Source organism: Ascaphus truei, chromosome 7 (assembly GCF_040206685.1).
Source record: "Ascaphus truei isolate aAscTru1 chromosome 7, aAscTru1.hap1, whole genome shotgun sequence".
NCBI lineage: Eukaryota > Metazoa > Chordata > Amphibia > Anura > Ascaphidae > Ascaphus > Ascaphus truei.
In genome coordinates this window covers 8,421,725-8,434,249 of record NC_134489.1, presented here as the reverse complement: position 1 = coordinate 8,434,249, position 12,525 = coordinate 8,421,725, and the positions used below count along the sequence as shown (strand labels likewise).

General features: G+C 38.8%; 1 protein-coding gene across 1 annotated transcript in view; it reads left to right on the top strand.

Moving 5' to 3' along the window:
* Window positions 1-8,510, top strand: part of EGLN2 (egl-9 family hypoxia inducible factor 2) — a 30,518-nt gene extending 22,008 nt beyond the window's left edge. Inside the window, exons 3-5 of the mRNA XM_075606947.1 lie at window positions 2,979-3,115; window positions 4,099-4,166; window positions 7,718-8,510. Coding sequence (XP_075463062.1) covers window positions 2,979-3,115; window positions 4,099-4,166; window positions 7,718-7,770 — 258 coding nt within the window. The 3' untranslated portion in view covers window positions 7,771-8,510. The remainder of the gene's footprint in view (window positions 1-2,978; window positions 3,116-4,098; window positions 4,167-7,717) is intronic.
* Window positions 8,511-12,525: the final 4,015 nt, after the last annotated feature.

The following is a 12,525-nucleotide window of genomic DNA, read 5'->3' as shown; positions in this document are numbered from 1 at the left end:
TTGGTACGTATGTATTATATTTATGTATGTGTATGTTGTATATATGTATATATTTATGTATGTGTATGTATGTATGTATGTATGTATTTATGTATGTATATGGTGTATGTATATATTTATGTATGTATATGTGTATGTATGTATGTATATATTTATGTATGTGTATGTATATATTTATGTATGTGTATGTATGTATGTATATATTTATGTATGTGTATGTATGTATATATTTATGTATGTGTATGTATATATTTATGTATGTATATATTTATGTATGTGTATGTATGTATGTATATATTTATGTATGTGTATGTATGTATATATTTATGTATGTGTATGTATATATTTATGTATGTATATATTTATGTATGTGTATGTATGTATGTATACATTTATGTATGTGTATGTATGTATACATTTATGTATGTGTATGTATGTATATATTTATGTATGTGTATGTATGTATATATTTATGTATGTATGTGTATGTATGTATTTATGTATGTGTATGTATGTATGTATATATTTATGTATGTGTATGTATGTATATATTTATGTATGTGTATGTATGTATATATTTATGTATGTGTATGTATGTATATATTTATGTATGTGTATGTATGTGTATATTTATGTATGTGTATGTATGTGTATATTTATGTATGTGTATGTATGTATATATTTATGTGTGTATGTATGTATATATTTATGTATATGTATGTATGTATATATTTATGTATGTGTATGTCTGTATGTATATATTTATGTATGTGTATGTATTTATGTATGTTTATGTATGTGTATGTATTTATGTATGTGTATGTATGTATATATTTATGTATGTGTATGTCTGTATGTATATATTTATGTATGTGTATGTATGTATGTATATGTGTATGTATGTATGTATATATTTATGTATGTGTATGTATGTATATATTTATGTGTATGTATGTATATATTTATGTATGTGTATGTATGTATATATTTATGTATGTGTATGTATGTATATATTTATGTATGTGTATGTATGTATGTATGTATATATTTATGTATGTGTATGTATGTATGTATATATTTATGTATGTGTATGTATATATTTATGTATGTGTATGTATATATTTATGTATGTATGTATATATTTATGTATGTGTATGTATATATTTATGTATGTGTATGTATATATTTATGTATGTGTATGTATATATTTATGTATGTGTATGTATATATTTGTGTATGTATATATTTATGTATGTGTATGTATGTGTATGTATATATTTATGTATGTGTATGTCTGTATGTATATATTTATGTATGTGTATGTATATATTTATGTATGTGTATGTATGTATATATTTATGTGTATGTATGTATATATTTATGTATGTGTATGTATGTATATATTTATGTATGTGTATGTATGTATGTATGTATATATTTATGTATGTGTATGTATGTATATATTTGTATGTGTATGTATATATTTATGTATGTATGTATATATTTGTGTATGTCTATATTTATGTATGTGTATGTATGTATGTATGTATGTATGTATGTACATATTTATGTATGTGTATGTATATATATATTTATGTATGTGTATGTATGTATATATTTATGTATGTGTATGTCTGTATGTGTATGTGTATGTATGTATATATTTATGTATGTGTATGTATGTATGTATATATTTATGTATGTGTATGTATGTATATATTTATGTATGTGTATGTATATATTTATGTATGTATATATTTATGTATGTGTATGTATGTATGTATACATTTATGTATACATTTATGTATGTGTATGTATGTATATACTTATGTATGTGTATGTATGTATACTGTATATTTATGTATGTATATATTTATGTATGTGTATGTATGTATGTATATATTTATGTATGTGTATGTATGTATATATTTATGTATGTGTATGTATATATTTATGTATGTATATATTTATGTAAAACATACTGGACACCTAACAAGCTCACCCCCTCCCACATTTAAATGGTTATGGGCTCACTCCATAGCATCTTCCACTCAGGGGAACTTGCCTGCTTGCAGTTTGGCTGTGACATCTCTAATACAGAGTGCTTTTCCTGGTAATGTACAGGTTAATAAAAGCTTCAGTCAGACTCAGAACTTTGCAACTAATATTGACAGATTTACTATAAATCATTCTTCCTGTTATTACACAGGTTATTAAGAATCTATATTAGCGTTAGGGACCCCTGATATGTGGTCTGCCTTGGCGGTGGCTCAGGGGCTTACAACAATTTTGGCCAAAAATGTCAAACTAAAAGACCATTTTACTTATTAGATATTTATACATATATATTTAGGCACTGTACCGTGTATGAGTCTCACTGGATGTGCTAAAACTGAGCTTTGTCTGTGTTTTATGTTTTGTCTTTGGTTTTAAAATATATATTTATGTATGTGTATGTATGTATGTATACATTTATGTATGTGTATGTATGTATATATTTATGTATGTGTATGTATGTATATATTTATGTATGTGTATGTATGTATATATTTATGTATGTGTATGTATGTATATATTTATGTATGTGTATGTATGTATATATTTATGTATGTGTATGTATGTATATATTTATGTATGTGTATGTATGTATATATTTATGTATGTATGTATATATTTATGTATGTGTATGTATGTATATATTTATGTATGTGTATGTATGTATATATTTATGTATGTGTATGTATGAATATATTTATGTATGTGTATGTATGTATATATTTATGTATGTGTATGTATGTATGTATATATGTATGTGTATGTATGTATATATATGTATGTATGTATTTATGTATATATATGTATGTATATGTATGTATGTATTTATGTATGTGTATGTATGTATATGTATATGTATGTATGTATGTATTTATGTATGTGTATGTCTGTATATATTTATGTATGATTATATTCTCCTGAAGGTCCACGGAGGGCTTCTTCAGATCTTCCCAGAGGGGCGCTCGGTTGTTGCAAACATTGAGCCGGTATTCGACCGGTTACTGATCTTCTGGTCGGACAGGCGCAATCCTCACGAAGTGAAGCCGGCATACGCCACGCGGTGAGTTTTTACTGTGTGTGTGTGTATAGATATATACAGGGAGAGAGAGGGAGGGGTGTGTTGATATGTCTTTATACGGACAAAGAAAAGTAGTGGTATTCTGTATTGTGGAAATAAAAAGTAGTGGTACTCTGGGTGTGTTAATAAAACGTAGTGCAGGGTGTGTATAAAAAAATGTATTTGTATTTGGGTTTGTATATTAGAATTAGTGGTACTTGGGTTTGTATATTAGAATTAGTGGTACTTGGGTTTGTATATTAGAATTAGGGGTACTTGGGTTTGTACTGTATATTAGAATTAGTGGTACTTGGGTTTGTATATTAGAATTAGTGGTACTTGGGTTTGTACTGTATATTAGAATTAGGGGTACTTGGGTTTGTACTGTATATTAGAATTAGTGGTACTTGGGTTTGTATATTAGAATTAGTGGTACTTGGGTTTGTACTGTATATTAGAATTAGGGGTACTTGGGTTTGTACTGTATATTAGAATTAGTGGTACTTGGGTTTGTATATTAGAATTAGTGGTACTTGGGTTTGTACTGTATATTAGAATTAGTGGTACTTGGGTTTGTACTGTATATTAGAATTAGTGGTACTTGGGTTTGTACTGTATATTAGAATTAGTGGTACTTGGGTTTTTATATTAGAATTAGTGGTACAGGTACTTGGATTTGTATATTAGAATTAGTGGTACTTGGGTTTGCATATTAGAATTAGTGGTACTTGGGTTTGCATATTACAAGAGAAAGTTGTTCTGCATCAAGTTCCAGACAGCAGCTCCCACTGTGCAGCACCAGCTCACTCTGTGCAGCACCAGCTCACTCTGTGCAGCACCAGCTCACTCTGTGCAGCACCAGCTCACTCTGTGCAGCACCAGCTCACTCTGTGCAGCACCAGCTCACTCTGTGCAGCACCAGCTCACTCTGTGCAGCACCAGCTCACTCTGTGCAGCACCAGCTCACTCTCTGCTTCCTCCCCTAGGTACGCCATTACCGTCTGGTATTTCGATGCAAAAGAGCGAGCAGAGGCCAAAGACAAATACAGACTAGGTGAGGCTGCGTGTAACAGATGAAGGGGGCAAATGTTTTGGGTTCCCCCATGTTATATCAAGTCTTAGACCCTACAGTACGTGGATGTGTGTAAATGTAGATAGATAGATAAGCTAGACATTGGAGGCAAAAATGGGATAAATACATAAAGTAGTGTGAGATTAAAAAGTTATACTTTGTGTAAACAATATATATATATACATAAAGCAAGCAGTCAGCACTCTAATGTAAGGCAAAAGGCAGTTGCTAGTCCCATAGGGATCCACATATCATACGAACCAGCCCAAAGACCAGTAAAGAGACAGCAACCAATGAGGTGTAATCCAAAATAATCTGTATTGAAATGAACAGATACACGAAAGCCAACGTTTCGGTCTCTCAGGGAGACCTTCCTCAGGGCCGTATATATATATATATCCATATCCAAGCAAAAGGTGACACATTGTGTGCTCATTTGCATGTCATTTCCCAGAATCCCTTGCTGCAGGGGAGCACTGTATGCGAGGTGATAATGGTTGAAAGGCAGTGTTGCAGACCTGTCTAAGACATGTGAATGGGCTTACAAGTGATATTCTTTATTGGCTATATGGTAACGTTGGAGGTTTTTTGTCGCCTTTTTCACCCACCATAACTTAATAATGTGTGTGTGTGTATGTATGTGTATGTGTATGTGTATACGTATATATATATATATATATATATATATATATATATATATATATATATATATATATATATATATATATATATATATAGATAGATATACACATACATATTTATATATATACACATACATATTTATATATATATTTATATATATATATTTATATATATATATACACATACATATTTATTTATATATATATATACATATATATACACACGTATATATGTATGTATATATATATATATATATATATATATATATATATATACTGTATACACATGTATGTATATATATATATATATATATATATATATGTATATATATATACATACATGTGTATATATATATATATACATATATATATATACATATACATATATACATATATAGCAACTGTAAATATTCCTGTATATTCATTTGCATGTCTTAGACAGGTCTGCAACCCTGTCTTTCACCATTATCACCAAGCAAACAGCACTTCCACTGCAGCAAGGGATTCTGGGAAATGACATGCAAATGAGCACACAGTGCCACTTTTTATCTCATGCTCACATTACATGAGCAACCCTTAGTCAATGCATGCTGCTTTAAACACAGCTTTTAAGCAAGGACTTGGGAGATGCAAAGTCAGTTAACCCACTCACAGACATGTTTCAACCTTGATGGGTCTCATCAGTGTGAGGTTGGCTTACTGACATATATATATATATATAAAAATATATAAAAATGTGTATATATATATATATAAAGTGGAAGTGCTGTGTGCTGGGCGATAATGGTGAAAGACAGGGTTAGAGCCCTGTGTAAGACATGCAAATGAATATACAGTAATATTTACAATTGCTATATTATCTATATATATATATGAGATATATATATATATAGCAACTGTAAATATTACTGTATACACTACCGACACACTTTATTAAAGTGTGGCCGGTACCGCAAGCCGGGAGATTTCCCGGCTTGCTAGTGGCCGCCCCTCGGCGTGACGCGCGGTCACGCGTCTTCGGGAGCCTGCGCCCCCTGCACGCGCGTCCAGGGCTCCCCGAGGGAGCCCTGGTGTCCCACGGTCTGCGGGACGGCGGCAGGGGGTTCCGGGGGACCCGGCGGACCCGGTAGCGGTAGGGAGAGCGCCCCGATCGGAGGGCGCTCTTCCGCTGCTTCGGCGCGCGCCCGTCACACTCGGGCGCGCGCCAGGCTACTGCTGCGGCCAAGAACGGGCAAATGCTCGAATAAACTTGGCCGCAGCAGTATTCATTTGCATGTCTTACACAGGGCTCTAACCCTGTCTTTCACCATTATCGCCCAGCACACAGCACTTCCAATGGAGCAAGAGATTCTGGGAAATGACATGCAAATGAGCACACAGTGCCACCTTTTATCTCAAGCTCACATTACATGAATAACCCTTAGCCAATGCATACTGCTTTAGACACAGCTTTTAAGCAAGCTTGAGATAAAAGGTGGCACTGTGTGCTCATTTGCATGTCATTTCCCAGAATCTCTTGCTCCATTGGAAGTGCTGTGTGCTGGGCGATAATGGTGAAAGACAGGGTTGCAGACCTGTCTAAGACATCCAAATGAATATACAGTAATATTTACAGTTGCTATATGCTTTACTGTGGAGGGTTTTTGTCACTTTTTTTTACCCACCATAACCTTAATAAGTATATATATATATATATATATATATATATATATATATATATATATATATATCAATATCAATATATAAATTCGAAAGTTGTGGGGTTGAAACAACATCTGGCCAATCAGATTGGTCCAGCCTCTGGCCAATCAGATTGGTGGGTCTATGACGTCACCCAACTGCCGCCTCACCCAACTGCCACACACACACCACCTCCCGCCCAAACCGCCGCCTCACACCCCTGCGCCTTCAGCCTCCCCTCCACACAGCACCACACACACCACCTCCCGCCTCCCCTCCCTCACCTCGGTGCCTCCCGCCTCCTCTCCCTCACCCCGGTGCCTCCCGCCGCAACCGGCCGGGACCAAGCGGCAGGCCCCGCCCCACCGCAGTTCCGTGCGGCGCCGCACCCTACGGGTGATTGGGGTGGTGTGGTACGGGTGAGGGGGGGTGGACTGCCCCCTCCCGGCCGTCCGTTCCGCCGCTTGGTCCTGGACGGTTGCGGCGGGAGGCACCGGGGTGAGGGAGGGGAGGCGGGAGGTGGTGTGTGTGGTGCTGTGTGGAGGGGAGGCTGGAGGCGCAGGGGTGTGAGGCGGCGGTTTGGACGGGAGGTGGTGTGTGTGTGTGTGTGTGTGTGTGTGTGTGTGTGTGTGTGTGTGTGTGTGTGTGTGTGTGTGTGCAGTTGGGTGACGTCATAGACCCACCAATCTGATTGGCCAAAGGCTGGACCAATCAGATTCACCACATGTCGTTTCAACCCCACAACTTTCGAATGTATATATTAAGATGTATAATGATAGTGCACACATTTATATGCTTGTATGCCCTTGCGTTATAGCCTATCTGTGTAGATATTTTACTAATCAGTCTTTATCTGTCTGTCTCCTACCACTCCCTTTCTTACTCTCTCCCTCTCCCCTTCCTTTCGCCCCTTCTCCCCCCATCTCTGTCTCTCCCCCTTCCCACCATCTCTGTCTCTCCCCCTTCCCACCATCTCTGTCTCTCCCCCTTCCCACCATCTCCCTCCCTATTTCTCTCTCTCTCTCTCACCATCTCCCTCCCTATTTCTCTCTCTCTCTCTCTCTCTCTCTCTCTCTCTCTCTCTCTCTCTCTCTCTCTCTCTCTCTCTCTCTCTCTCTCTCTCTCTCTCTCTCTCTCTCTCTCTCTCTCTCTCTCTCTCTCTCTCTCTCTCTCTCTCTCTCTCACCCCCCCATTTCTCTCTTCTCCTTTCAGCCAGTGGACAGAAGGGTCTTCATGTCCCAGTCTCTCAGCCTGGGACTATGTAATGTGGGGTCCTGTGGAACCTAAGCTGCTATCAACCTGTCATGGGGCTGGACTTTGGGGTCAGTGGCATCAGAAGGGGACTGCGCTGCTGCCCTCCCCCCATCACATCTGCTGCTCTAGATGTAGAGAGGTTGCAGGGAATTAACCCTTTCGCTGCTGAACAACCTGACAAGCACATCTGGGAGGTCCCAGCCCAAAGGGAGCCTGCAGAGCTTTGCACACGAATCAGTCCCAGAGGCCTGCAGAACATTACGGAATAAACCTCAGAGGTCTGCAGAGCATTGCACACGACTTAATCCTAGAGGCCTGCAGTGCATGACAGGGAATTAACCCCATCACTGCTGAAGAGATCTGAATTGGCAGAGGTCTCACTACGTACCCTCACAAAGCAACTTGCAGCAGATTCTGTAGGTGAACGTTAGAAGAGAAGATGGAAACACTGTTTGGGCTCAGTAATCCCGACCCTATGCTTAGCCACAACGACTCCAGAGCGACTGTTCGGGGCCGCAGTAAATACCTCCCTTCCTACCTCCATCCACTCCCCATAGATATGCCAGGAGAACACCGGCAAGAATTCGGCAGCGCAGGGGTTAATGTGGAGCCAATTTTTCTTTTGTGTGTTATTTTTAACATATTTCTTAAACGGGGCCGTGCCGGGGACCGAGGCCAGGAGTTTGTACAAAAGAGAAGAGAAATACAGATTTATATGGTAACAGCTGCAATAAAGGTTACCGCATTGAAACGTGCCGAGCATGAGTGTGTTTCTGGCGTGTCTCTGCAGGGCATTGATACCCTGCAGCGCAGTAACGGGGGTATTGTGAACCTTTTCGGGGCTGCTCATAGAACATTACACCCATTTCCCTGCCAGAGGGGGCAGCAACATATGGGTAAAGTTTACTTGGGGTTGTGTAGGAATTTGCTAGTCCAGCTGTGTGTGGGATGGTTAGATATATGGTTATCAGGGGCGTAGCACAAATATACGTGAAGAAGTTTGGGCATACAATTTCAGCAATACATACTAGTACTTTGGCATGTGGGAGTATCATCTGGACATGTGTGCGTGGGCAAAGACGTGTCCATTGTATATATAAGTGTGGCTGATTTTAGAATATGTGTATCACTGTCTGTGTAAGGATCAGGGTGACTGTGTGTGTAAGGATCAGGGTGACTGTGTGTGTAAGGATCAGGGTGACTGTGTGTGTAAGGATCAGGGTGACTGTGTGTGTAAGGATCAGGGTGACTGTGTGTGTAAGGATCAGGGTGACTGTGTGTGTAAGGATCAGGGTGACTGTGTGTGTAAGGATCAGGGTGACTGTGTGTGTAAGGATCAGGGTGACTGTGTGTGTAATGGCGAGTTGGTGCATTGAGTGCTTGCAGTGGGGATCGGCATCTATAAATGACGGAGGGAACCAATCAATTTTGCACTTACAAAATAGTTGTTCAGTCTGACTCCGCTGGTTATACCAGCCCACTCTTTTGGGCATTAGTAATCCGGGACAGGATATCTTATGACGTTACTTCTTAGTTGTTGGGTGTTCCATTAATTGGCTCGTACCTGGGGGGTCCGTATGAAGATATAGTTATAGGTACAATGCCACGTAGCTGGCGAGAAAACAGCCTTTTGTAAATAATTTAACAATCTAATTGGCTTCTTTAAAACAATGTAACTGTGCTTTCATCACATTTTGTTGCTTTGGTTTTTCTGGAAATTAATATAAAAAAAATGATATTTCTTCTGGGCCTCTGAATGGGGGAGTATTTGTATGTAGCCCCCTCTTTGGGAACTACTCGTTCTGCAAGGGGTTAAATGCCCCTACCGCAGTCTGACCACCACCGTCCGCAGGGAGTTGCCGATGCTGCAGCCTGTATTCATACTTTATATGGATCCACTAGTCCAGCAGGGCTCTTACTCCATCATAGCCTCCCTGCAAGCGGTCCCCACTATATGCTTTATGATGGGCCCTCAAGTTACAGTATGTACCTCCCCTGAATAGGAGTGAGAACTGTCAGGGGAGGAAGTCCAGAATACTATAGTTTTCCACAAGTTCTGTGCAGATGCATCGTATATCAATAAAAGCACCTTTTGTTTTAATAAAAGTTCCTGGCACCCATCTTTTTCCTATCTGCTTATCCACGCCCAGCCTGCACCTACCCAGCACCCTGCAAAGGCCTGAGAGACCGAGCCCTGCCATTGTATATAACAAATTTGATGGACCTCCTTTAGTGTCGGGTAAGGAGGGTTACATGTATATCAAATGTTGTCTTTACCTCTATCCCACCCTGTCCCTTTAGAGCCAATAATGGGAGGGGGCGAAAGGGCGGCTTTCTCCGTGCGAGCACTAACTGCACACATAGTGCGAACAGACAAAAAAGGAGCAGCCAGAGGAACTCAAACGCCTCCCAAGTGTCAGCTCATGATGTTTACAAATTCTTTGAGCTGTGGGTGGTTTCAGCTTCTCTCCCTCAACCCCCACCCCTTACACCCTAGCACTCAGTTTCCCTAATCCTCCTAATTTTACCTCTGTTAGGACAGACAAGGAGGGCAGTGAGAAGATGAGACAGCCGGCGTGTTGGCATAGATCAAGCTGTCACATGTTCACCGTCACTATAGAACTATGTATCTAAACAATTTGTTGTTAAAATGTAGGAATTTCCATTCTGCGTCTGTTGCTGTCCATGCAACGGAACACTTTGCTATTAATTTGCCCCGTGTTTGTCAGCTTGTGATATGGGAAGAGTTTTATAGAATGACTAGCTGCTTCCTAGGCTCCCATATGCGATATGCTGTTAAACTATCTTCTTACAGTATACTTGAATCCTTTTCAAGAAACAAGGCACTCCTATAAAAAAATGTTTGATTGGACAACTTGACCAGGTGCAAAGTCGACGTTTCTACTCACCTCACAATCCTTCCTCAGAACATCATAAACAGCTCAATCAATAAAGTGAAAAAAATACTTTTATAGAGAAATTAAGTTTGTATTCCCTTCTCATCCATGTTCCACAATGTCAAGCATACAGTCGTGAAAAAGAAAGTGCACCCTCTTTGAATTCTATGGTTTTACATATCAGGACATAATAACAATCATCTGTTCCTTAGCAGGTCTTAAAATTAGGTAAATACAACCTCATGAACAACAACACATGACATATTACACCGTGTCATGATTTATTTAACAAAAATAAAGCCAAAATGGAGAAGCCATGCGTGAAAATCTAAGTACACCTTATGATTCAATGGCTTATAGAACCACCTTTAGCAGCAATAACTTGAAGTAATTGTTTTCTGTATGACTTTATCAGTCTCTCACATCGTTGTGGAGGCATTTTGGCCCACTCTTCTTTACAATGTTGTTTCAGTTCATTGAGGTTTGTGGGCATTTGTTTATGCACAGCTCTCTTAAGATCCAGCCACAGCATTTCAGTCGGGTTGAGGTCTGGACTTTGACTGGGCCATTGCAACACCTTGATTCTTTTCTTTTTCAGTCATTCTGTTGTAGATTTGCTTGTATGCTTGGGATCATTGTCCTGTTGCATGACCCAATTTCGGACAAGCATTAGCTGCCGGACAGATGGCCTCACATTTGACTCTAGAATACTTTGGTATACAGAGGAGTTCATGGTCGACTCAATGACTGCAATGTTCCCAGGTCCTGTGGCTGCAAAAAACAGCCCAAATCATCACCCCTCCACCACCGTGCTTGACAGTTGGTATGAGGTGTTTGTGCTGATATGCTGTGTTTGTTTTTCACCAAATGTGGCGCTGTGCATAATGGCCAAACATCTGCCATGTTCTTTTTAGAGAGAAGAGGCTTTCTCCTGGCAACCCTTCCAAACAAACCATACTTGTTCAGTCTTTTTCTAATTGTACTGTCATGAACTTTAACATTTAACATGCTAACTGAAGCCTGTAGAAGCCTGTAGAGTCTGAGATGTAACTCTTGGGTATTTTGCAATTTCTCTGAGCATTGCACGGTCTGGCCTTGGGGTGAATTTGCTGGGATGTCCACTCCTGGGAAGATTGGCAACTTTATTGAATGTTTTCCATTTTTGAATAATCTTTCTCACTGTATAATGATGGACTTTAAATTGTTTGGGAATGGCCTTATAACCCTTCCCAAATTGATGGGCAGCAACAATTGCTTTTCTAAGATCATTGCTCATGTCTTTCCTCCTTGGCATTGTGGTAACACACACCCGAATGCTTCAGACCAGCAAACTGCTTAAACGTCGGCTTTTATAGAGGTGATCACACTTGCTGATGAAAGAGCATTTGATTAGCAACACCTGTCTGCTACTTAGCATCTTAATTCCTATGGAAGCAGTAAGGGTGTACTTAGTTTTTCACACATGGCTTCTCCATTTTGGCTTTATTTTTGTTAAATCATGACACGGTGTAATATGTCATGTGTTGTTGTTCATCTGAGGTTGTATTTACCTAATTTTAAGACCTGCTAAGGAACAGATGATTGTTATTATGTCCTGATATGTAAAACCATGGAATTCAAAGAGGGTGTACTTTCTTTTTCACATGACAGTACGTATGATGGCATGGCCATTTAACCGTACTCAAATAAATACGCTTTGATCCATAGACCCCTTTATAAACCAGACCACCAAATACTGTGGCTTCTAGACACAACACCTACAAGCAATGGTCAAAGTGGCTGAAAAAAGTAGTGTTACTGACCTGTAAAAATGGTCTACATTTATTAAACATTGGGACTTTAATTCATTTAATTTATTAAACTATTTGG